Here is a 26,809-nt window from a genome sequence, read left to right on the forward strand (position 1 = left end):
TTATTTTGAGTAGTATTTTTGAAAAAGTTGAGTTGAGTTCTGATTATGAGGTAGATTTAAAAGTTAACAAAAATATTTCATAAGTTTGTTAATTTAGCTAAACACCCCCTATAATAAAAAGTTTATAAATAGATAAAAACACCCCCATTCACCCACATTTGCCAGCTTCTGGCCACCACCGCTAAAAGGTGGTCGGAATTTGTCGTAATGGCACATGACTGGCTGAATTTAGCCGATCATGTGTTGATGCCAGCTTCTGGCCACCATCGCTAGAAGGTGGCCGGAATTTGCCGTGATGGCACACGATTGGCTGAATCTAGTCGGTCATGTGTCGATATAACTTTTTTCGGCCAGATCTACGGCTTTAACGGCCAGGATATGGGCGTCGTTGATGATCAAATATAGTCAAAGATCTGGCCATCAACGACTAGATCTATAGTTGTACATCTGGTCTTTTTCGGCCAGATCTATGGTCGTACATTTGGCTTTTTTTGGCTAGATCTATAGTGGATCTGACTGGTACTACCAGTCAGATCTAACCGATAGTGCATCACTACGACAGATACCAGCCACCTTCCGATGGTGGTGGCCAAAATTTGACAAATGTGAGTGGGTGGGAGTTTTTTGTTAATTTATAAAAAAAAAAATTATTGGGGGTGTTTAGTTAAATTAACAAATCTAAGGGACTTAGGGGGTTTAAAAATAGTTGAATAGAATAGGATTGAATTTTGAGAATAGGAAATAAATATGTATTTTGGATAGGATAGGGATAGGATAGAGGCTGAACGCAGTTTTAGATTTATTATTATTTTAAAAAAATTCCACTCATATTGTTAGATTAATAAATGAAAGCTCCCTGCTTTAATTTTAAAGTGGAGAATATATTGCTTTTTTCTATAAGCATTAATTATTGACTTTAAAAAGTTTGTTAGAATATTTAATATGATAAAGAATGTCTTACCTACGATTTAAGTTTTCTGTCTTACCTACGGTTTAAGTTTTCTAGTTTTATATAACCATGATGTCATGGAGTGATGTGTTACAAAAATATAAAAATATTTAAATTAAGAATTATTTATTTAAACTAGTTTAATAATAAATCTTAAGTTTATTAATTTATATAAAATAATAATTATAATTAAAAAAACAAAATAAATTAATGCCAAAATATAATAAACCTATATGATAAGAAAATCCAAAGAGATAAAAAAAAGGAGTAAATAACATTAAAATCTCTAATATCTCTTAGTTGTCTTGCCTTATTCGTCTCGAATAACTACTATGATCGAAGTTGTGGAATGTAAAAATGCATTAGGTATGACTCGCACCTTCCATCTTTTAAGAGAATCGTAGAGAGAATCATAGCCGACAAATGCTATATTTATTTTGTCTTTTCTCGAACTAATTATTATCATATTAGTTAAATTTAAAGAACTGTAAACTTTTTTACAAGAATATAAAGATTGTTCAAAGTTAATAGTTTTTATTATTTCTAGTATCGGTACTGAAATATAGTAAATCTATATGATGAGAAATCCAAATTTTTTTATAAAAAAAGCTTTTCTCGAAATAATTATTACCAGGATTGAAGAATTATANTATCCCTTATGGGCGAACGACGGGAATTGAACCCGCGCATGGTGGATTCACAATCCACTGCCTTGATCCACTTGGCTACATCCGCCCGCTACGCGCAACGGGCTCCCCGCTCCTAGTCACTAAGTAGTGCTCTTCTCATTTCGCCCGCCTGTTTCACTCCCGCGCCGGAGGGAATGGGATTCGAACCCATGATACAATCTTCTTGTATGTCGATTTAGCAAACCAATGCCTTAAGCCACTCAGCCATCCCTCCAAGTTGTTGATCGGAATTTTTAAAAGAGTCAAGTCTTACTTATTTAAGCTGGAATGAAAATCTTCTTCTCTTATGATATTTTATAGAGTTTCGTTTCTTTTATCTATCTCCCCATTCGAACGAGAGAATTGAGTTGATAGCTTCAGTAGTGGTTGCTTGATGGTGTGTAGTGGGATGACCTGGTAGCGATCATATTAGTATGTATATGAGCAGGACTTTCAAGATCTGATATCTTTCAAGAAAGTTGGACCATTTATCACATCAAGGTAACTACGATAGGCAAAAGAAGACTCTTAGGTCGTTGATTCAAATTCTACCTATATTGCATTCACTTAATGGTCAAACCTACAATGGAATTGACTCTAACATCCGATCCGGCCGGAGGAAAGACTTACTACTACAAGGGCTTGTGCCAACCAACAAGAAGGGGGACGGAGCAAAGACATCTCTTGGCCAGAACCGGACATTGCCCTTTACCATCTCACCACTAGGAGACTGGGACTCGAGGCGTGGTTAAGTATTCCCTTCCGCTCTGGAAGTCAATTTATTTCCTATCTTTCGGTTCCAAATCTTTTTTTTCTTATAAAGAGTGTATTGTATGGTCCAGTTGGTGTGGAGAGATGGGTCACTCTTGCGCATCTCGCGCTGTGGTGATTGGTAGAGGAGCCGAGCGTACGCAAGAGTGCCTCAGGGCTTCCACTAGGCAATCGGACCACTACATCGAATTAAATAAACTGGTTTCACGCTGCCTGAGGTCAAGTCTTCCCCGCTATTCTAACTCTAAATCCCGGTCGCACTCTTCGCACAACAAATCCACTTTGAGGCGTCGGCTGAACCTTCGATCCTTTAGGAAATGACCAGCAACAGGAGGATGAGATGCCGAGGAATTTTGGTGCTAATCCCAGGACCAATCCCGTTGTTTGGGCCAGCCGAGAAGACAGACAGCGCACTCAGGACTAGGCCCGTATCCAGAACGAATAGAAGGAGGATAATTGCCATTTTTATGCTAACAGGCTGCTCAACTTTTGGAATGAGAACCAAAAGAGACCGATTAATCTCCGCGTACTGTCTCGGATCACTCATGGGAACGGGAGTGGGTGGTCCCTAGGAACGGCGGAAAGGAAGTACTGGTTCAACCAGATACGAGTGACGGAACCGGGGTTGATCAAAGACATGCGCCGAGTGCCANCCAGAATTTTATAATATAAACCTATTAGTTAACATTTTTCCCCCAACACTCATCCTACTATCAGTGCTTTTTTTTTTTTTTTTCTTTAGATTGACTGCTACAGTCGGTTAGCCTAACCTTGGTTAGGGGTGGAAGCAAGAATTTATTTTGAAGTGGGCTGAATTTTTTTTTTTTTTAAACAATACTAAATTATGAGTGGATCTATTACCTAGAGGTGGGCAAAAGTTGGGCCCGATGGTCCCAGGCCCAAGCCCAACTAGGATCGATCCCAAATTGGCTGGGATCGGTCCTAGGCCAGTCACTTTTGTGAGAGTCTGAACCGATCCCAAGCTCGAGCCTGACCTGTTTAGGATCGGTCCCATTGGCCTAGAAAATTTCAATTTAGCCCCCTAATTGTATAATTACATTTAACCCATAGATTTATTATGTATTACATATATTATAGGGGGTTTTGGTTATTTGTTAGGGGGATTTGGTAATTGGGTTAGGGGGTTTTTGAACCCAGGCCCTATAAAAGAAAGAATAGGCTGGAAAACTATTTTGTATTTCTTGTGTCTTGGTTGAATTACAATATCAACATATATAGAGAATTTACATGAGAAGATAAGTAGCAGCTGTACAAGTTAATAACAAGAATAACAAGAATGAGATAGCAAGATAAGAAACCCAAAGAAAATAGAGATAAGCACTTGCTGACATTTGAATGAAGATAGATAAAGATGCTATCATTTGAATGAAGATATAGATAAGGCTTAACACGCCGGGGCCCTGGAGGAGGGACCGGGCCTGGTCACCTTCCCAAGGGCTTGACTTGGTCCTCCCGGTCTCGGGCTTTTTGCCCAGCTCTACAGTCCTAGCAACCCATTAATGGACAAAAACCCCCATTTTTTAATAAATCCCCCATCACCAATCAAATCAGGGATTTTTCAACTTCAAAAATACTAGCCCAGGCGCGCATGAGTGCCCAGTTTTAGGAAAAGCATCCCATAAGTGCTTGGAGGCAAGAACCCTCTGTTTGAAGAATTCCGATAAGAGATTATTGTGTTTCAGAATCTTCCATGCTATCTTCATTCTGGGAGCCTTTGCATGAACTCCCTACCCTAAAATCAATACTTCATACCCCCCTTGACCTTGTGACTGAGGATCATCAACCGGCACAGACTCTAAAGCGGGATCAGAAGCAAGCGGTCCTGGATAAAATACAGTAGATATAGCAGGACTTTCTTTTTATCTACTATTATTCAAGCTCTTCAGTAATATAAAAAGGAATCTCACCTTTTCCACTAGCTGGGAGCAACTGCTTGTTGCAGTTGGCCTCTTATTCTATTCATGTTTGCTAACCTTTTTTAATTGTTTGATTGCCAATCTGTTTTGGCTTTGTCGGGTTTTCCTTTCTTTTCCTTTCCCGTATCCCCTTGATCGCTCTTTCGCGCACTATTCCATGCATGGCTCCTTGCCATGTCGATCTGTATTGTATATTGTGTTGTATTTTATTTTTAACTATTGACATATAGCCCCTGTCGTTCGCCCATAGCCCATAACTAACTAATAGTTAGAACTCTAAAATATAAAAATATAAAAAATAGTAAAATATTAATTAAATCCTTTTTTTTTTTTTTTTGTAAATTGTAAAAACGAAGAAAGAAATTCGATTTTCTCTCCTATTTACTACGGTGGCAAAAAAATCAAATTATCACTATATTTATTCATTTTTCTACTTCTTCTTCCAAGTGTAGGATAACCCCAAGGGGTTGCGGGTCTTTTTCTACCAATTGGAGCCCTTCCTTCACCACCCCCATGGGGGTGGTCTACAGGGTTCATAACTACTCCTCTTACTACAGGGATGGATTTATCCCTATATTAAATTATTAAAATTGACTTTAATTTTCTGTTCCTTACAAATACTTTCACACCTTAGTATTATCTTATAAACCCTAACTTTTTTCATGCTATTCAAATCATTCTTAACAAAAAGATAATTTAATGGAAGAAGACGATTTACGATAAGGTATACCAAGTTACGTGCAGTACAAAATTGCGAGTTTTTAATTGCCTCACATATATATTTATTGTTATTTTTTCCTTCAAAGTATTGGTATATATATTATGTTTTTAAACTGCATTATGCTCTTGGGATTATTTGCAAGGATTTTTTTCAGCTTCAATTTTTCTAAACTTCCAATTTAATTATCTAAATTTTATTTCAAGAATGATGATGTTGAGGGTTATATAACATTAGTAAGGGGAATAACATGTTAACTCTGTTAAAATATTAAAAAAATAGAATGAAGGACATTTATGAAATTTATGGGGAGCCATAAGAAAAAAAAAATATTTTAAAATTTTGAAATGAGGTGTTTTAAGAAGTGAGGTTTCTTTAGTCCATTAGTGGGATGCCAATAACTCCACTCTTAAATTATATGTAAAATTAAGACTAAGTCTAATATATAGTGATTCATTTTAGATATTCAAAATTATGTCTATGAAATCAACAAGGGCTTTCTCCTCTTTTTCAAGTCTTGCTCTAATTTTAATTAAGAGTAAACGACATGTACCGACCCAAGGTTTGGCGAATTTGCAAGTTTCCACTTGCGATTTCATAAATTCTAGATTCCCACCTATAAATTAACACTGTTAATGAATTTTGACATCTGACACAGTTGCAAACAGTGCTATTACCATGCTACCCTTATTTTGATTACAACGCCACCCAACCACCATCACCATCACCATCCAACCACCACCACCACCTTTCAACACCATTATGACCAAAACCCCAAATTCACCACCACCATACCACCCATTCACCACGATCACAATCCCTTTAAATCCCAAATTCAGCCCCGCTGCCAACAAACAACCACTACAAACCACCACCAAATCACTCACAAATTCAGCCACAAACCCACTCAAAAACCTCCACAAACTCAGCTCTAAACCCATCCAAAAACAACCACAAACCGAGCCCACCACTATTCCACCCATTCAGCATCATCGCAATCTCTCTAAACCCCAAAGTCAGCCCTACCGCCACCAAATTACTAACAAATTCAACCACAAACCACCACCCACTCACAAATTTAGAAAACGAACGACGATCTCGAGTAGGAAACAATAATCGGTGATACTTGAGATGGTTACCGGTGTGTCAAGGGAGAAGAGAGGAGCTCGATGTTGGCAGTGGATGGTGGACTTAGCACAAACACAACAAACTTGAGTGCGCATCGTGATGGAGAGATGCAATCGCAAAAGGTGGAAATGATGGTTGTTGGTGGCAGTGCTAGTGGGGGTTTTGAAGAGGATGGTGAGAGGAAGATGATGATGGAGTCAGGTAGTTAATCAATGCCAAATTTTGGTGCAAACCTGGCTAAAATCTTAGAGAGAAAGGAAGGAGTGAAAGGAGGGAGAGAGAGAGAGAGGGGTCAGACGGCTGTGTGCTGACTATGTTATCGTTTAACCATTAAATTAAACAATTTTCTGTTAATTTAAGGATGGTAATTTAGAATTTATAAAACCATGGGTGGGAACTTTCAGATTCGCCAAACCTTGGGTGGGTAAATGTAGTTTACTCTTTAATTAAAGGAGATTTGGACAGACCTAATAGCTACAGAATTCCTGGAATTCCTAGAAGATTTTGAAATTTTCAGGTTTTAGTTGACTTGAGACATTGGCTATGTTAGCTCTCTCTTAGTTCAGATGGATCCAAGTATCCAACCATACTCATTAACCAGGCTGAGCAATAGGGCCGTTACATTGGTTTCTTGCATAGATTTTCAGTGATACTAATGAAGATGGTAACACTCTCGTAAATCAATTTTGGATTTTTAATGTTATATTTATTTAAATTCCATTTGATTCCTTTATAGGTATATTTATTATGTAATTATTACATTGCAAAAATCACACTAATAACTAACCCAATTATAGCTAAGGGGTTAGTACATAATTAGCTCAGAGGGTTGCTAATTACTAACCCCATATACTTATCGATAACCATTTCATCTAGTTAATTTACTCCATACACCTTCAACTTTAAGTATTAGTTACAGTCCTGCTCAACAACCATTCGTCTCAAAGTTTATCTTAATAAACAGTTGAAATCGATTTCATGTCATGTCAAATTTAATGGTCTCTCTCTCTCTCTCTCTCTCTCTATATATATATATATATATAAACTTGAATTATTATTCCTAACCAGATTTGATCCATTCGACCAATTATACTTATAATTTGAGAAAGTGTTCCTTAGTTTTCTTGTTAGCGAGTTGCATAAACCACTAATCAAACAAACAGCTTTTTCTAATTTGGTACTAAAACCAACTAAAATAGTTGATAACAAATCAAAGAATTTGGATAACTGTTTGATCTCTTTCTTCGTCTTCATAATTCATTCCCCATCTCTACCATTTTCAAACACAAACACAAAACACAGAACAAAGTTTCTTCTATTTCCTGTGAACCCACAAGCAGGAGAATAATTAATTAGCAAAGTTGATTAACAAATTAAGCCACATTAATTTATAATAATCATGAGTTTTTCAAGCCAACCGGGCTTCTATAATGAAACAAGAGTTTGCGTAATTCTTCCCCCTAAGATTCATTCACTTGGCTTGCTGGGGGGACTTGCACGAGGAGGCAAGGAAGAATGGTTGGATTTTTCTTTACCAAGAGTTGAAATGCTCATGGGTTTGGTATTCTTGATCTCTCAAGCCTGCCATTACATTTTCAAACACTTGGGATTTCCATTGTTCACCTCTCAGCTTTTCGTAAGTTCTCTTTAATTTTTACATTCCTTAATTAATATTCTTGTAAATGTTCATTAATGTTAATAAAAGTTATGTTACTTGTATGAATTCCTAGGCTGGCCTGATACTCTCTCCAGCAGTAATCGGAAAAACTGGTTCCGCGAAGTTGATAACAAGTGCCGTCGTAAACGGGATTGGAGTATTTGGGGCATTTGGCTATTCTGGCTTTCTCTTCTTGACTGGAGTTAAAATGGATCCAACCATGGTAATAAGGGTGAGTAAAAGGGCGATTTATATTGGTTTCCTTTCCATTATACCGCCTGCAGTGTTTGCTTTAACAATCCTACAGGTTTTCTGTGATACTGAAGAAGAAAAGTATATATCTATGGGGATTGTAGTTGGTTATACTGCTTCTACATTTCCAGTCATAACTTGTGTGCTTAGTGAATTAAAGATCATAAATTCAGAACTTGGAAGAATCGCACAGAGTTCTGCAGTTGTTAGTGAAATTTTGAGCATTTTTCTCTTCGTTTTTTGTACTTTGTTCAAAGAAAATTTTCACGAAACTCTCATGGAACTTACTACTGTTGTCATCTACACTGCGTTTCTCTTTTTGGTGATTCGGCCTGCAATCAAATTCTTCATTAGACGCCTCCCTGAAGGCAAGCCTGTAGACGATTTTTTCATGGGACTCCTGGAATTTATGTTTCTGATTTCTTTACTTATAGCCAAATGGTCTCCAGCGTTTAGGTTCTTGGGGCCTCATCTTCTTGGTCTGGCAATTCCAGATGGGCCACCAGTGGGATCTACTTTGGTTGAGAAGCTAGAAAGTATGACAAATCATATATTTTTACCGATGTTATTTGTAACAGGTGGTATGAGGGTCGAAAAATTGTTCTTCATTCCTCACAATCATCTCTTAGTAATTACTGCATTTACCGCCGCCGCAGCGATGATGGTGAAATTTGGGGCTTGCTTGCTGCCACCCTTGTATAACAACATGCCTTTAAAAGATGCTTTAACAGTTTCCATCATTATGTGTTCTAAAGGTGCTGTTGAGCTCGCCGAGTTCATCCACTTAAATGACCAAAAGGTATAATTTTTTTTTTTATAAATAATTCATTGATTAATATTCTGTTTATTGTTGATTTCCTTCTTGAACGTAATCCCAACTTGTTTTGAATGCAGATTATAGATGCAGAATTGTATGCTCTTTTGTTTGATTTCATCCTGATTATGTCAATCATTGTGCCTATGCTTGTGAAAACTCTCTACGATCCTACAAGAAAATATGCGGGCTACCATAAAAGGAACATCATGGCTTTAAAGCCTTATTCAGAGGTTTCAATAGTTACTTGCATCCATGTACCCGATGATGTGGCCGCGGCAATCAATCTGTTGGATGTCGCAATGCCTTCTAAAGACAGTCCCATGGTTGTTAATGTTCTTCACCTCATGAAGCTTAGAGGACAATCAACTCCGATCTTCATTTCCCACGACAAGAAAAGAATCCCCGATGACTCTTCATATTTCGAGAATATCATCGTTTCTTTCAATAAATTTGAGGGAAACAATTGGGGAGTTCTATCTTTCAACGCCTTCACAGCAGTTTCTTCACCTAGTTTCATGCATGAAGATATATGCACTCTCGCATTGGACAAAACTGCATCACTCATAATCCTCCCATTCCATCGCAGATGGTACATTGATGGAAGTGTAGAATCGGATGATAAATACATAAGAACCTTAAATTCTAGGGTCCTGGAAATGTCTCCTTGTTCAGTAGGAATCCTCATCGATCGCGGCAAATTAAACCGTCCGGTCGACGATGATCCATTATCAGAACCAGAATACAAAGTTGCGGTCATATTTATAGGAGGTCCCGATGACCGCGAGGCATTAACTTTCGCAAAACGGATGGTTCTAAACACCAGGGTTACCCTCACAGTGATTCATTTGGTTGCAGCGGAAAATGATGAGGAAAGCAACAACTGGGGAAAAGTGCTGGATACCGTGATATTGAGGGATGTCAAGAACAATGGATATATACATTACAAAGAGGAAGAGGTAAGCGATGGACCCGAAACCGCAACACTGCTTCACTCTCTAGTCAATGAATTCAATCTGATGATTGTTGGGAGGAGAGTGGATTTAGAGTCACCCCAAACGTCAGGACTCACAGCATGGACTGAATTCCCAGAGCTTGGAGCCCTAGGAGAGCTTCTTGCATCAAAAGATTACAGTAGCAGATGCTCAGTTTTGATTGTGCAACAACAACAGACAACTTAGTCCGTCCAACTCAATTCATGTACATTCTGGATGATGAAGATTTTCTAGTTCATGGGATCTTAAGGCCGTGGGTAGTGAAATTGTTTATTATTCAATTAAGTTTGATTAAACTTTAATTAATATATTAGATATTTTAGAGAATCCCCTTTTATGCGTAGCAATTTTTTTTTTTTTTTTTATTTGATTAATTTTATTGTTCATATTTTGAACATTATTTATTTGAAAAAAAAAAAAATATATTGAGGCAACCAACTGGGAGATGCTCATGTAATAACACTATTATTATTACTACATTATAAGTAAAGATTATTGACACAAATTATTCTCTATAAATTGATGATTGCATATTTGATACGTAATCTCATTTAATTTATTTAGTTTATCTTTAATCTAAAATTATCCGATCACCTTGAAACACATTTGTTTGTATGAAAGAGTTTTTATAAAAAAATTTCTATATAAAGTATTACTGTACTTAAAAATCATGCTAACGGATAATTATCAATAACATAACGCTTACAAAGCTTTCAATTCGCTTTGGATCATCAAATCAAATGTGAATAGCCCGGCCTTTTCCATTTTAAACAAGGACTAAACAACTTTTTCCCACCCAAGGTTTGCCTTAATGACATTTTCACACCCAAAGTTTATATTCTTTTAATACCTAAAATACACTTCACTTTCTTAGTCGGCGTTTGGCGAGTTACCAGGAGCCATGGTAAGAAGGATTTTGTAGAGTGGAGATTGGTGGATCGAATGGTGATGACCTATTGAATACTCACCATTGGAATAAGTCCAAAATCAACTAAGAACAAGAAACTCTAGCTTTGCGATGACCTGTAATCAACGAGAAATTAAGTGCCGAAGTGAGAGGGGTTTTGTAGAGAAGAGTCCAGAGGTTCAAATAGTGGTGATAGAGAGAATTTTAATCTTAGGAATTGGCCAGGATCGGCTTTAGGTAGTAAAGAAATATTAACTTTAGGTGGAAAAGTGGTACTTTGAAACTATTTGGGTGGAAAAATGTCATCAAGAAAACCTTGGCTGGGAAAAATTGTTTACCCTTTAAAAAAAGGGTGCTTCTAATTCTGTTCGTGCTTAAAACAATTTTTTCTTTTACACTTAAAAAGAGTCATACAAAAATCTCTATACAAAGTGACGTAACAACTTAGTTGACATTGTCATGTCAAATACCACATCATTTGATTGACATTAATTAAATTTTTTTTATCAATTTTCGTAGTTCAACTTTAATTATCGCGATATTGGAGGTTTTAATTCCATTGTTTCTACGTTTCCATTCCTCTCAAAATCACTTATGTTGTATACATAAAATCTCGTTTACTTTCTTGGAATCTCTTTCCTGTTTCACCCATCAAATTAGTAGAAATCGAGAAAATTTTGCCGCAAGACGAGATATTCAGAAATTGTGCACCTTAGTCCAACCCAAATCCTGCCATGCATAGCCTTAATCCCCACCCCATTGCACAAAAAACCCAGCCCAACTGCTTCTCCACCTTGTGGAATGCCACACCTTCACCCAACCAACTTGCTTTCCATCTGTTTATGCTTTTGGTAAAAGGAGACCTGATTTCACAAAAAGGCTTGTTGATGCGTGAATTTGACACCAACTAACCGCACGTGTGAAATGCTGAGCTAGCCTAGAGGACACTTGAAAGTGGGATTGAGAATGTAAATAATAGCAAGATAATGTTTAAAGTGGTTCGGATGCTTGACCAAGCGAATCCTACGTCCACTGGTATTGTATTGATAATTAAAGGATCAGGTCGCTGCTTAGCGAGCTGATAAGAATAAAAATGAGAGAGAAAGATATTACAGAGAAAAGATAGCTAATCAAGAGTAAAAATGAGCAAATCCTACAAACGGGAGAGAAGCTCTCTATTTATAGTGGGATACATTGAGATAATCATTACTGAATCCGTAAAAAGGGGTCAGGTTCCGTGCAAATCTTCCTTTACGTCCCGTTATTCACCTACTTGCGCGATCTCCTTGCTTTATGCAGGGGTTGGACACGTGGATGACCTCCAGCCTTTCTTCAGTCTGGCACGCACCCACTGCACTGGTAGGACCATGCTGCTCATGCCAAGATGCGACGTGGCTGCGCCTGAATGGTTGTAGGATCTGCCCAGACCTTGACCACTTGCGTTAACTGAGCACTATGTCAGCCTTACTTTTTCAAGCATAACAGAATCCCGTAATTTTTAAGGTTGGAGAATCGAACCTTGGAAATTACAAATGCCTTGATCTGACGTGCTCGAAGAGATGCTATTCGAAGCGATTTGATTATGAAGGAGGTCGAAAGGACATTTCCTCGCATGTGACCTAGGTTGGTCTTTAACTTTACAGCCAACGACCTGGATTTGGGTATCTAGCGCTATAATGATGGTTCCGACCCGGGAGGAATCTTTGACATGTTTACACTTAGCAGCTTTCAAAAGGATAAGTGGTCGCTTCTTCGCAACTGATATCTGTTGAGGTTGAGGTTGAGGAATTACATCACTTCGCGACTTTCGAAACGAAGAGTGTTTTTCATAACGACCTCTTCAGATGTTATCTGTTGCGCTTTTGTAGCAGATACATTAAATGAATACCTTTTGCCCTGACAGACATGTCTTAAGCGTAATAAGTGCCAGCCATGCGCATTAAATGCGAGCCATGCTGAAACGACATTCCCTTTCAAAGCATTAAATGTGGACATGGGCACATTAAATGTGGAGGAGGGAAAACGTGCCATCGCTTGAGTATTTCAACAGAAAGGGATGACGATCTGATTTTTCGAGGCGTGACGGTCACTCTTTTTCGTTGGTTCATGACACGTGGTAGTGATCAATGTTCAGGTGGGTTTTCTGCCAAACGTCGTTTGACTTCGAGAAAACAAAGCGCCACTTCCTCAGCTATATAAACCCCAAGCTCTTTTCAGGCAAAGTCACAGTATTTTCATTCTCAGAGAGAGCAAGAAACTTTTTGCAAATCTTGGTTCTTTGCCTTTCAGAGTGGTGTTTGATTGATATTCGGAGTAGAACAGCCAATCTTTCTCATCTCAAGAGGTAAGACGAATCCCTTCTCCTATTTTGATTTAATTTTGCTTTCGACAGTCACCATGAGACGACTGCCCGTTGGAATCTCATCGGAGATGAATTATTCTTCGTTGAGTCAGGTTCACTGATGGTGGCCCTTTAAGCATTCTGTTAGGGTTTTTCTAGGGTTTAAGGAAGGAAATATTTATTTTCCTTTCCATGTCATCGTACGAAATAGTGTACGAGGACTGAATGGTTCTCTGCTAGTCGCTTTTGCAAACCGTAGCAAAATGGGCCCCCCAATGACTAGAGCTGAGGAAGGGACCAGTTCGCCCATGCAGGATGCTGCTACGGGTCACATTCGGGAGATCTTCTCGGTACTTATCGAGGAAGAGCTCGAAAGGGTGGTAGACCAGTACGCTATCAGCGTGGAGGTCTTCCGCAATAGGACACGTACAGCTCGATATTCGCCACTAGGGTTGGCCACGATCTCTGAGGATATTATCAAGTGTGGGGGGTTGATCCCTTTCCACCCTTTTGTCAGGTCGGTCCTGGATCATCTCGGGATCATGCCTATGCAACTCATGCCAAACACGTACATGATTGCCGTGGCCATGTATATCGCTTGTCGTGAGAATGGGTTGGGCGAGCTGACTGCGGTGGAACTCGGCTGCTCATATATCCTAAAGAAGAGCAAGGATAAGGATCCCTACTACTTGTCCAGGCGACCTACCATAGAAGCGGGGATACACAGCTACCTGAGCAATGCAAGACCGTATGAGATGAAGTTCTTTTTCTTTCGTCACGACGGCATTTGCTGCTTCTGGGAGCCGAGTAGGTCCTTTTTCTTTTTGAATTCATTGAATTTATGTCTTTTGCTAACGAGCTGTTTATTTTTCTGGCAGTTAACAAAACGACCAACTTAGATCTGCTCGTGGACTCGGACCGGATCACAACCTTCGATTTCCTACTCGGGGCAAGTCGCTATGCGAGGCTACTCGTGACGACGATGAACTTTTGAAAATACGAGTTCTTCAACAAGGACGCGACCTTAGAGACCCCGCCGAGTAAGTATCTTGACTTCTTTTTGACTCTTCGCATAGCGAACTGTTTTACTAACGGTGTTCGTATGCAACGACCATGCCTCTTAGAGTGCCCAAGTCACCATGACCAAGGCGATTTTCCTTTCCCCAAAGGAGTACCACCAGACAAGCTGGAGCGGCTCCCAGCGGTCCCTCCGGCAGGGGCACACCGATGGCTGCCCTGGCCTCGACCTAAGGACCCTGTTCGCCTTAAGCAGAAAACTATGGCCCAGAAGCTGAAAAATAGGAGGCTGATTCAGACCAAAGAGTCAAAGTCTGAACTGGAGGGTTTGGGTGTCCAATCTGAGAGGTCGTAGCCCTACCAAGCCTTCCGCTTGGGAGGGCCAGCAGGTGGCGTGACCGGCATCTCTATCGCTCCCAAGGGTTAGTAGGTGAGGTAACATAGGACCTTTGTCCCTAGGAGGAGGTCAGGAAAGGAGCCGGCAGGGGGGAATCTGCTTGCGGCAGGCACTGGTACCCCCGTCCTAGAGTCGATGGGACATCTACTGGACCACCTGTAGCCGATAGTCTTCACATTGCTCGAATGTGGGCTCGCGGAGGTCTTCGAATAGTTCATGGCTTCCGAGACCATGGACCTAATGACCACGTCCTTCTACCACCTGAGCCAGGTAAACAAACTGCCCTTGGCGAAGACATTTGCTTATGCAAAATAATTAACTTTATTCTCTTCGCTATGCAGGCTTCGCTCTTCATGCACTTGTCTTTGCAAAAGGTCTAGCTCGGGATCGCTGAGGGATTGGTGGAGATGAGGGAAGAGAATGCACAGCTTAAACTGGACCTGGCGGCCGCCGACGCAGAGAGAGATTTGTCCATCACCTCGGCTAACCAGTACCTAAACGAGAGAAATGTTGCTCTTCGCACAGTGGACTTTCAAAAGGCCGAGTTGGAGAGGCAAGGGGAGGAGATGAACGAGCTCTGGAGGACTATGGCCAGACTCACCAAGGAGGCTGGTGAGAAAGACCAAGAGCTGAAAGCGGCCGTTGAGTGTGCCTCGCGAGTAGAGCTGGATAAGGGCGAGCTGTGGGAGAATACCGAGAAGCAGTAGGTGGAGCTGGAGGCCGAGCTCCATTTTACTAGGGGTCGCGTCACTTCGCTAACTGCAAAGATGCAGCAGCAAGAGGCAGAGATTGAGAATAGGGCTGTGGAATGGACGATTTAGTCTATCTTTGCCCTTCTTTCTAGGAATCCCGAGATGGATCTGTCCGATCTCCCTGAGGATTACCGGAGCGAGCTTGCTTCCATGGCACAGGCTGAAGCCAAGGAAGCGACTTAGGGGCCCGACCTAGAAGATGAATAGGCTGAGTTCAGTCCTGAAGAACTCGTGCCCGATCAGGCGGCCAGCAACCAGCCTGGGGGAGAGGATCAGTGATCCGCTTCTCTTGTTTTCTCCCATTACACTTATGTATTGTCCTTTTTCCATTAATTGAGATTTAAGAATTTATTAGAGTAGAGATTGTGTATGTATATGTATGTATTATGCTGAGAAATTGAGATGTTATGAGTATTTATCTATATTGATATGAATTTAATTGAGTTATGAGGAGTGTTGTGATTGCATGATGATGAGTTGGGTTTGATTGAAGTTGAAGGGAGTTTTGAGCAAACCCTATGGGAGTGTTTTGCCTTGACAGGAAATTAGAGTGTATGAGGGAGTTTTCCTCTCATTTTGGATGGTTAAAGAGAAGAGTAGAGTTATAGATAAGTAGAGATTTGGTATGCACATGAGTTGTTTGAGGAAATGCCTAAGTGAGAAAACTGTCCTATCACTGCCGTGACTTTCTAAGTGATTTTTAGGAATCTTATGGATTAAACTGGGTTTAGAACAAAACATAAAAGTTGTAGCTCTGTCTCTAAGCTTTAAAACAAGACTAAAACCGTAGCAATCCGATGTGTATAACGCAAGTTATGCCCTTTTTAGTGTGACCTGTGCAGAATGACGATTTTAGAGCAACATTGCATTTGGCATTTCAAAAGTGCATTAATGAGTATGAACCATCCATATGCATTAATTGTGCATTGAGAAGTAGTTTGAGAAAGAATAGAGAATGTTAAGTATGAGCTACATTATGAGTACTAGCTTAAGAGTAGAAAATTTTGAGTATAAGCTATACCATGAGTAATAGTTTGAGTGAGAAAGAGTAGAGAATGTTGAGAATAGCAACTCTTAAGAGTAAAGAGAATGAGAACACTCTAATAGTAAAGAGAAAGAAAGATTGAGCACTAGAAGAGAGAAAAGTGCTACAGAAGAGAATAGGGTAAGTTGTGTGATGGGAAACCTGTGAGTGATGAGTAGAGTCACGAGAGTGGGTACTTTGTGATCCCCAGCCGTGCCTCCGGTAAGATAAGGCCGTGACCGTCACGTAGAGTGGAACATGAGGTTCCAGCCGTGCCTCTGGTAAGAAGGGGCTGTGACATTTGAGAGAGATAATGAGAAAGTATGTACACTCACATGGCCAAAGGTTCCGAATCCATGCATGATTAAATCCGATCGGTAGAGAAATGAGCGGAAGTCATGTAGAGTGGTAGCGCCCAGCCGTGCCTCCGGTCAGATGAGGTCGTGACATTCCAGTGAGTAAGAATGAGAAAGAACAGAAATAGAAAGAACAGAGATGAGAAAAGCTAAGAGTTAAGCTATATTATGAGTACTAACTTGAGAAAGAGATGAGCAAACATGAGAAAGAATAAGAGAGAGATAAGAGCATAGAGTAGGTTATGCGATGGGGAACCCGTGAGTAATGGGTAGAGTATTCCCGCATGTACGCTGCATTGAGAGAGCGGCATGAGTATGAGAGAGAGAAGTGGTGTAGCCCGTGAGAGTGCATGCGGATGAGGGCTATACCCGAGTACCCGAGGGAGAGATTATACACTCACATGGCCAAGGGTTCCGAATCCATGCATAACCAAGTCCGATCGGCTAGAATAAGGAGAAGTCACGTAGAGTGGGAGCGAGTCCCAGCCGTGCCTTCAGTAAGATGAGGTCATGACTACTAAAGAGAGTTAACAGAAAAGAATTATGAGAAAGAGAAACAGAAATGAGAATGAGATAATAGAAAGAATTAAAGAATGAGAAAGCTTGAGAAATCTTGAGAAAGAATGAGATAGAAAGAGAGAGAGAGTATGAGAAAGAATGTGAAAGTTTGAGCTAATAAGAATAGAGAGTAGAAGAAAGAAATATGCAGTTCTTGTATTAATTGCATGTAGAGCTTATACAGGCGAGAACCATGATTTTCCTTCATGGTGACTATGATGAGAATGAGAGAGAACCATGATTGTCCTTCATGGTGAGTAAGAATAAGAGAAAAAGAACAGAGAATAAGAACAGAGAGAAAGAAAAAAAAAAGAGCAGAACAGAGTTAAAGGAGAATAACAGTATTAGAAAGAAAGAGGAAAACAGTGAAAAATAGAAATAGAAGAACAGTAGAGTAAGGAAAGAACCAAAGAGTGAGTTGCGGGGACAGGTAGTAGAGGATTTACTTACTGAGCATTGTTGTGCTCACCCCGTTGTTCTTCTCTGTTTTGCAGGAAATAGGAGCAGCGGTCGGATGGACTTCGAGGAGCAAAGAGTATTGGCACATTCTTTCATGAGTATTTACAATTTCCGCATTCTTTTACATATGAGATCGCATTCTAACTGTTTACAATAATATTGGTACAAGTTGATATGAACATAATTGTATATATATGGGAAAATGATTACAAATGATCAGAATTGTACATTTTGCTATTACAAGGATTGCAAAAATTTAAATCGACCTTTTCAAGGGAATAATTGAACTCGAAATTACTGATAATAAGGTCGGAGATGCTTAGCGTTCCAAGCTCAGGGTACTTTGGAACCATTCAACCTTTTGAGATGATAAGTCCCCGGTCTTATCACTTTGGCAATGCAGTATGGGCCTTCCCAGTTCGGTCCCAAAACTCCTGTACTTGGTTCCCTAGTACCGAGAAGAACTTTCTCCAAAACAAGGCCGCTGACCTAGAAGTCTCTTCTCCTGGCCTTAGAGTCGAAGAACCTCTTCGCGCTTTGCTGATAGGTTACTATTCTTAGCTGAGCCTTGCTGCGATGTTCTTCAACTAGGTCCAGACTTGCGCGCATAAGTGCTTCATTGTCGGCTTTGTTGTACAGGTTCCTCCAAAGTGAACCGGTTCCTACCTCCACAGGGATCATCGCTTCGCAACCATATGTTAACAAAAAAAGGGTTTCTGAGGTAGAGGTTCTCGGAGTTGATCTGTATGCCTATAGGACTTCGAGGAGGTCATCGACCCAATTCCCCTTGGCTGTGCCAAGCTTTGCCTTCAGGGTGTGCTTGATGGTTTTATTGGCAGCTTCAACTTGACCATTTGCTTGCGGCCTTGCAACTGAGGCAAATTTTTTATGAATACCCAGCTCGTCGCAAAACTGTTTGAACTCCTCGTTGTCAAATTGTTTACCATTGTCTGAGATAAGAGTATAAGGAATCCCATAGTGGCATACAATGTTCTTGAAGATGAAGTCCTTGAGCTTTCTGATCGTGATCGCGGCTAACGGTTCTGCTTCGACCCACTTGATGAAGTAATCCACCATGACCACAGCATTCTTTACTCCTCCTTTACCAACTGGCATGAGACCGATGAGATCGATTCCCCACATGGAGAATGGCCAAGGGCTGGTCATAGTTATCAGTTGGTGGGAAAGAGGTCGCGATACATTCGCGAACTGTTAGCACTTGTCACACCCTTTGACAAAGTTGTAGGTGTCTTCTTGGATTAAGGGCCAGTAGTACCATTGATAAACAACTTTGCTGGCGAGGGATCATGCGACGGTGTGATTACCGCATATCCCTTTATGTATCTCCCTCATGATGTAATATGCTTCTTCGTCAACCACACATCGGAGGAGAGGGGCGCTAAACCCTTGCCTGTACAACTGGTATTCGATGAGGGTGTAATGAGCAGATTTTGTTCGAAGGGTCCTTTCCTCGACCTTGTCGTCGGGCAAGGTTCCATCTCTGAGATACTGAATGATAGGGGTCATCCAGGAATATGATTCTGTTACATTCACAGCCTGTTCGATCGGGTTGATACTAGGGGTCTTGATGAATCGAACAGGAATACTCTCCGTTGCATCTGAGTCCAATGATGAGGCTATCTTTGCCAAGGCATCTTCCATAGAGTTGCTATCTCTAGGAATTTGTATGATCGTGAAGTGCTTGAACGGCTCGAGTGCAGCCTTAGCTTTCTTCAAATAGCTGATCATATTTTCTTCTTTGGCTTGGTACTCTCTCAAAATCTGGTTAACAACTAGCATGGAGTCGCTGTGGATACTGATCGTGGTTACGCCCATTTCTCTGGCCAACTGCAGTCTAGTGAGCAGAACTTCATACTCGGCCTCATTATTGGTTGCCTTAAAACCGAACCGGAGAATGCCATGAATGCGAGCCCCTTCGGAACTCAAAAGGAGAAGACCTGCCCTGACCCTCTTTCTGTTCGACTACCCATCGACGTAGAGGCTCCAGGTCGATAGATTTTAAGCAATTTCCTGAATGACTTCGCTGGGCTATTGCTCCGAATCATTCGTTGGATGATGTGAGAATTTTGATATGAAGTCGGCAACAACCTGCCCTTTGATAGTTGCTTTCGGTCTATACTTTAGATCAAACTGACTTAATTCCATGGCCCATTTAAGCAATTTACTAGATGCCTTCGGTTTCTGGAAGACCTGCCTGAGCGGATAATTGGTCATTACATAGATCATATGAGCGTGGAAGTAAGGTCGTAACTTTCTGAAAGCGATCAGTAGGGCATAAGCTAATCGTTCCATTTCTAGATACTGTATCTCGGTATCTAACAAACGCTTGCTCACATAATACAAGGGCCATTGGATCCTGTTCTCTTCCCGAACTAAGGTTGCACTAACTGTGACCTGAGAAACGGACAGATACAGGAGGAGGATCTCTTGTGGGAGAGGCTTGGATAGAAGAGGTGGATTTTTGAGGTGCTATCTAATACTCTGGAATGCCTGTTCGCACTCGGGAGTCCATTCAAACTTTTTATTGGCCCTTAGAACATTGAAAAATGGTAAGCAACGATCTGTTGCCCTTGATATGAAGCGACTGAGTGCCTCTATTCGCCCATTAAAGCTCATGACCTGCTTTTTGTTGGTCAAGCTTTTCATATTGAGGACAGCTTGGATTTTCTTGGGGTTGATCTCCTTTCGCTGTTGGTTAACCATGTATCCAAGAAATTTTCCCGATGATACTCCGAATGAGCACTTGAGGGGGTTTAGCTTCATTCTGTATTGCCGGAAGATCTCGAACATCTTAGCGAGATGCGCTATGTGATCTAAAGCGACATGCGACTTGACCAGCATGTCATTTACATAGACCTCCATCCAATTTTTGATCTGTTCGTAGAACATTCAGTTAACCAACTGCTAGTAAGTTGCGCCAGCGTTCTTGAGGCCGAAGGGCATAACCTTGTAGTAGTACAATCCCTAATCTGTAAAAAAGGACATATGCTCATCGTCCGGCGCATGCATCAAAATTTGATTGCATCTTAAGTACGCGTCCATAAAACTCAGCAACTCGTGCCCAGAGGTGGCATCCACGAGCTGGTCGATTCTGGACAAGGGAGAACTATCTTTTGGGCATGCTTTGTTGAGGTCGGTGAAGTCAACGCAGGTCCGTCATTTGCCGTTAGGCTTCTTTACTAGAACTGGATTGGTAACCTAGGTCAGATAGAGTGCTTCACGGATGGATCCATTCCGAAGGAGATTATCTACCTCAAGTTTCAAGGTGGCATATCACTCCGGATCCATCGCTCTTCTCTTTTGGAGAACCGGCTTAGCTTCACTGTCGATGTTCAATGCATGGTAAATAATATCCGGGCTGATCCCGACCATATTTGCATGCAACTATGCGAACACATCGATATTCTCTCTAAGGAAGCTGGTCAGTTCAATGGCGAGCTGGGGGTTGAGATTACTCCTAATCTTCAACACTCTGCTTGGCTCGCTCTGGTCGACCGACACTTTAGACAGATCCTCAACTGGCCCACTAAAAGGGCATTTCTGAATATGAGGGTCCATATTATCCTCGGTTGGGCTAGGCTGTGGCTCGATCCGGCTGATCGTCATTGCCTGTCGAGGAATGCCACGTGAGATGCCTTTCCCTTTGCACACCATCTGCACTGCTTTTACATAACAGTCGCGAGATATGCGCGGAGATCCACTGACTTCCTCTATTCTCATCGGGGTGGGGAACTTCATCTTCAGATGGTATATCGAAGTGACTGCCTTGAAGTTTCTTAGCAGAGGTCGCCCTAGGATACCATTAAAAGCGGATGGGCAATCCACTACCAAGAATTCAATTACCTTCGTCAAAGTCACCCAGCGTAACTGGAAGCGAGATCGTTCTTTTGGGGATCAGGTGGTCCCCTGTAAAACTGTATAGGGGGATCGAGGCGGGCTTCAGGTCGGCCTTGTCCAAGCTCATTCTTTAGAAAGCTTCCTGGAACAGGATATTCATGGCACTTCCGTTGTCCACCAACATTCTGTGGATGTCATGGCGCCCTATCAGGGGCGTGATCATAAGAACGTCATCGTGGGGATGATGTAATTGAACTGCATCCTTTTCGGAGAAGGTAATTTCCTCCTCCCTGTGAACCTTTTGTGGTCGCCGCGACGTGCTCATCACACTAATGGGGTCGTGATGGGTTGCACGAGCATATCTTTCATGGGCACCTCGCGAGTTCCCCATGAGGTACGGTCCCCTAAAGATCATTTCGACACTGCAAATACCTTTGCGATCACGACGCTTCTTTCCCGGTTCCCCTTGTTTTTTCTCTTGTGCGGGAGTGGAGTGATGCGTGTTTACTACAACATGCAAAACTAGCAAGTGCACTAGTCGCTCAAGTAATAGAGTGATGGGTAGGATATCGTTCCCACGAGGACTGGTAGCAAAGCACTAAGTTCCCTAACGTTAACAAGTTGAAGCAACCGAAAATCTTGGATTTGTGGGAGCCATTGTATTTAACGAAACAAAATAAAATCTAACAAGTAATTAATCCTTAAAAGGGAAAACAATTGAACACAAGATTCAATTTAAGTAAAACGGGTAGGGTTTTGACTTCGTTTGGATTATTTATGGGTTATACCTAAAAGTTACACTATTTTCACATTCACATGCAGTGGTTGTAATCGATTCACTACTAGATAACATACCCTCTCGGGCTATGTTTCCTATTCATCATTTTAACATTCCGCACCCCCATTTGAAGGTTAACAATTCTAAATCATGAAGCACAAAATCCTAACTTGATTTCATTAATTCTTGATCTATCTCTAGCATCCAATACTATAATGGTATTACCCATGAAGCTAACATGAATTATTTCTCAATCTCATCATGTTCATCACATACAACAATTAATTTCAGAGTAACACACAACCACAGCTTATTCACATGGAATAGCGCGATCACATACTCAACCCATTCCAAATCCAAACTACAATCAAAACCCTAACCCATAGAGATTAGTTCATAGCTAATTCTAATAAAAACGGAAAATAAAAGTAAACAGAAAAACATAATGAAACTGAGATGAAATAATAGAAATCTCCCCAAAAGATGAATCTTCTCTGTTGCAATCTGAATCTTCCCTTTACAATCCGAAAATGCAAGCTTTTTCTCTCTAAAATTGTCAAAGACGGCTAACCTTACTGCCCAGAGCTCCTCCCTAAAAGTTAATGTTTTTCCTTTTATACCTAGTCCTAAAAACCCAGTTAAAAACACGCACACCTGAAGCTGTGCGTTTACAAAACTAAAAACTTTGACTGTCGCCGCGGCGAGTAGAATCTTCGCCGCAGCGAAGAATCGAAATCCCAATTCGTTTCTGGCCTACTTCGCCGCGGCGAAACAATTTCTTCGCCGGGGCGAGCTCCTTCAAGGTTTCTGAAATTTACAGAACTGCCATCTACTGCTTCTTCGTTCGATTCTTCGATTTTCGGCTCTCTTCCTTGGAAACAAGCTTCATCGTGCGTTGTCCTGCTCCGGAACTCTCCTATCTTCTGAAATCCGCTCAATTCTGAGTCAAAATTATCCAGTTTTGTCTTTATTTGCTCAAAAGGTCCATTTTAACCTGAAACATGAAAAGTAAAGAATTAAGCACTAATTCAGGTAAAAATGCACTAGAAAGTACCTGAAATCCGTGAAAAAGGTCAAATGAAAACTGTATAATTTACGGATTATCATGGAGTCATCAATATATTCCTTGAAATGCCCTTGCTTGATGAGGTCTTCGATCGCCTGTTTAAGAGCTCGACATTCATCGATGTGATGCCCATTATCCCGATGAAAGTGACAGTATTTTTTACTATTTCTGGCTGATGGGGGATTTTTCATGGGCTCAGGCTCTCCAAGCAGGCTGGCTTTTTCCGACTTGTAAAGAATAGCCAATACAGATTCATTCAAAGGTGTATACTGATTTCTGTCATGATCGCGATGAGGAACTGGAGCATAAGACTTTTTGGGCTCATAGTGTGGTTTCTTGCCTTTTCGTTGATCGTCAGTAGCCCATCTGCGATCAACTCTCCTACTTTCCCCCCGACCAGGCGCACTACCTGAAGCGCCAGGGTCGCGGCGGTGGAGCGCCACCATAGAATTTTCAATACGGAGGTACTTCTCCATAAGGTTATAAAAGCAGGTGAGGGAAACATCATCCTCAGCCTGTAACTCTTTCCACAGGTCGGTCTATGGGCGAACTCCCGCTATGATGAGAGTCCGGATAGACTCTTTGGGATTGTGAGCTATCTTATTTAGCTCTCTGTGGAATCGATCGATGTAAGACTAGAGGGATTCATCCCTCTCTTGCCTTATGTTGCTAAGGTAGCTCAAAGGCATTGAGAACTTTTGATTTACTTGGAAGTGCCTCAGGGACGTCGCGCTCATCTAAAGCTACTAGCTGATCGATCCTGCTGGGAACGACCTGAACCATCGTTTGGCATGAGAGGTTAGAGTTACTGCCAAACAACGGAACTTTGTCAAATCTGAAACCTAGTGAAGCTTCATCAGGTCGTTGAATTCATACAAGTGATCCTGCAGATCAGAATTTTCATCGAACGCCTGCATATCGGGCATTCTAAATCTTGATGAGAAGGGGGCGGCTAATATATACTGTCGGAGAAAAGGGAGACACTGCTGCGACCTGCCCTTGCTTGTTTTGCTGAGCTTTCAGCTGATCTAGAGCTCGTTGTAGCTCTTCAATCTAAGGCAGCAGAGCTATTTGGGGATTGCTTTCGCCCATAAGAGTTCAACCCTCGCGATTGCAATTGAGAAAAGTTTGGAGGTCAGATTCCTCTTCGCCTCAGTCGGCAGTTCCGACCGCTCTCGACATACACTAGCTAGAGTCGTGTGATGGCGATGAATGGTGTAGGGAATTTTCACGACCTCAGCGATGGTACGAACTGCCCCGCGAAGTGTGGGAACCTCCCGCACAATGACGATCATGATCGTTTTCCTAGCGGTGATAAGAATCGCCCCGCCCAGCACTTTTATGGGGGTGCGCATGCAACGTGGCATGGGACGGCTCGAGCTACAACCTTTCACCGAGTCTTAACGCCACGGGTATTCTACTCGGGACGTGATCGATGTTCACCGGCCCTTTGGAGCCCTTAAGCCCATTTTTTGCCACTTGCTTACCCTTCCTTCGGCACACTGCAGTGCTTACGGCACGAGCTATCATGCTTTGTTGTGTTTTTGCGTAACCTGCAGGCGTTTTTGGCGATTGCACCGCCTCATTAGATTCGGGTGGCATGCACCGGTCCAAACGGTCCAACCTTTGGTTGACCGTTTAGAGAGTATTGTTGAACCTCTCCAGGCAGCTCATGATGGTAGGGTCAAGATGTGAACTTGAAGGGATATCCCCCGCGGCATTCTGGGGAACCGAGGGCACCTCGGGAGAAGTGTCCTCCTGTACTTGGGGGATCTCCTCAACACCATGATTGGTTTGCTCAGGTTCAAATCGGCGAGCCATTTGCTGTTGTAGGACCAGTTAGTTAGAGATTCTCCTAATGAAGGACAAATACTAAATCAGGCCCTCCTTCTAGCGTTAAATTGTTGATGTGTGATTTTGACACCAACTAACCGCACGTGTGAAATGCTGAGCTGGCCCAAAGGACACATGTGAAAGTGGGATTGAGAATGTAAATAATAGCAAGATAATGTTTAAAGTGGTTCGAATGCTTGACCAAGCGAATCCTATGTCCACTGATATTGTATTGATAATTAACGGATCAGGTCACTACTGAGCGAGCTGATAAGAATACAAATGAGAGAGAGAGATATTACAGAGAAAAGATAGCTAATCAAGAGTAAAAATGAGTGAATCCTACAAACGGGAGAGAAGCTCTCTATTTATAGTGGGATACATTGAGGTAATCATTACTCAATCCATAAAAAGGGGTCAGGTTCCGTGCAAATCTTCCTTTACGTCCCGTTATTCACTTACTCGTGCGATCTCCTCGCTTTATGCAGGGGTTGGACACGTGGACGACCTCTAGCCTTTCTTCAGTCTGGCGCGCACCCACTGTATTGGCAGAAGTATGCTGCTCACGCCAGCATGCGATGTGGCCGCGCCTGAATGGCTACAGGATCTGCCCAGACCCTGACCACTTGCGTTGACTGAGCACTACGTCAGCCCTACTTTTCTAGGCATAACAAGGCTAGAGAAAGAATGTTTCTGTTAGAATACTAGGGTCTACTGAGTTGTCTCAATTGAATTAACAAGAGATTAATTAGATAATCAAACAACTTTGAATAATTTGAACATGCTGAACCATTCAATCAAGGCATGAAAATCAAAAAGAAAGAAAGAAAGCAAAAAAGAGCAAGACACAACAGATTTATAGTGGTTCGACTAAGTAGCCTACATCTACTCTTTAAGGCTCACAATAGGATGTTATTAATCATGATTTCAAGTAGTACAAAGAAGAATTGAAACAAAGAGTACAAGAAAAGAACACACCCAAAAATTAGACCCTGGATTTCTCTATAAGAGCTGCTCCTTTCCTTCACTAGCCCACCCCATTATAAATACAAACACTCCTCTCAAGAGCAACCTCCAACTGCCTTGAATTTCTCCACAACCGTGAGATGAGCAAAGGGCTAAAATCTTCTTCATATTCATGCTTCCAATGAGGTGAGAATGAGAATAAAGTTGTTGCAAGAGAAACAGATCAAATGACACGAATTGAAAACTGATCCAAGGAGAAAAACGACGTCGCACACGACATCTTTGATTTCTTTATAAAAAAGCTGACTTCTTTATGAAAGGCTGACTCCACCATGGCAAATATAAGCCACATCACCATAGTTTCGATAAGGCTTGGAATAAATACCAACACTACCTCTTCTATGGCAATATCTCATAAGAAAGTTTGGAAAATATGAATCACTTGGCTTATGGCCTGTTGGCAAGACCTTAGGTTATCTAGAAGTTTTGTGTTCTGTGACATCTACCACATTTGTGACTTACTTGATCCATTGGACTTGTAGGGTATTCAATAAACCCCAATGATTAGTTGAGGCTCATTAGACTTATAAGGTGTTCAATGAACCTAG

General features: G+C 41.3%; 2 protein-coding genes across 2 annotated transcripts; one reads left to right on the plus strand and one right to left on the minus strand.

The window, feature by feature from the left end:
* Nucleotides 1-2,607: 2,607 nt before the first annotated feature.
* Nucleotides 2,608-2,935, minus strand: LOC116105420. Its single transcript, XM_031391846.1, is given in 2 exon segments — nucleotides 2,608-2,755; nucleotides 2,757-2,935. Coding segments are annotated over 2 exon segments (327 nt in total).
* A 3,277-nt stretch (nucleotides 2,936-6,212) lies between these two features.
* On the plus strand, nucleotides 6,213-10,075 carry LOC116105418 (cation/H(+) antiporter 4-like). The gene is made up of 4 exons (XM_031391844.1): nucleotides 6,213-6,372; nucleotides 7,752-7,807; nucleotides 7,902-8,879; nucleotides 8,975-10,075. The coding sequence occupies exons 1-4, from the start codon at nucleotides 6,213-6,215 to the stop codon at nucleotides 10,073-10,075; spliced, it is 2,295 nt and encodes a 764-aa protein (XP_031247704.1).
* The last annotated feature ends 16,734 nt before the right edge of the window (nucleotides 10,076-26,809 follow it).

The sequence above is a fragment of the Pistacia vera genome, unplaced genomic scaffold (genome assembly GCF_008641045.1).
Source record: "Pistacia vera cultivar Batoury unplaced genomic scaffold, PisVer_v2 Contig499, whole genome shotgun sequence".
Lineage (NCBI taxonomy): Eukaryota > Viridiplantae > Streptophyta > Magnoliopsida > Sapindales > Anacardiaceae > Pistacia > Pistacia vera.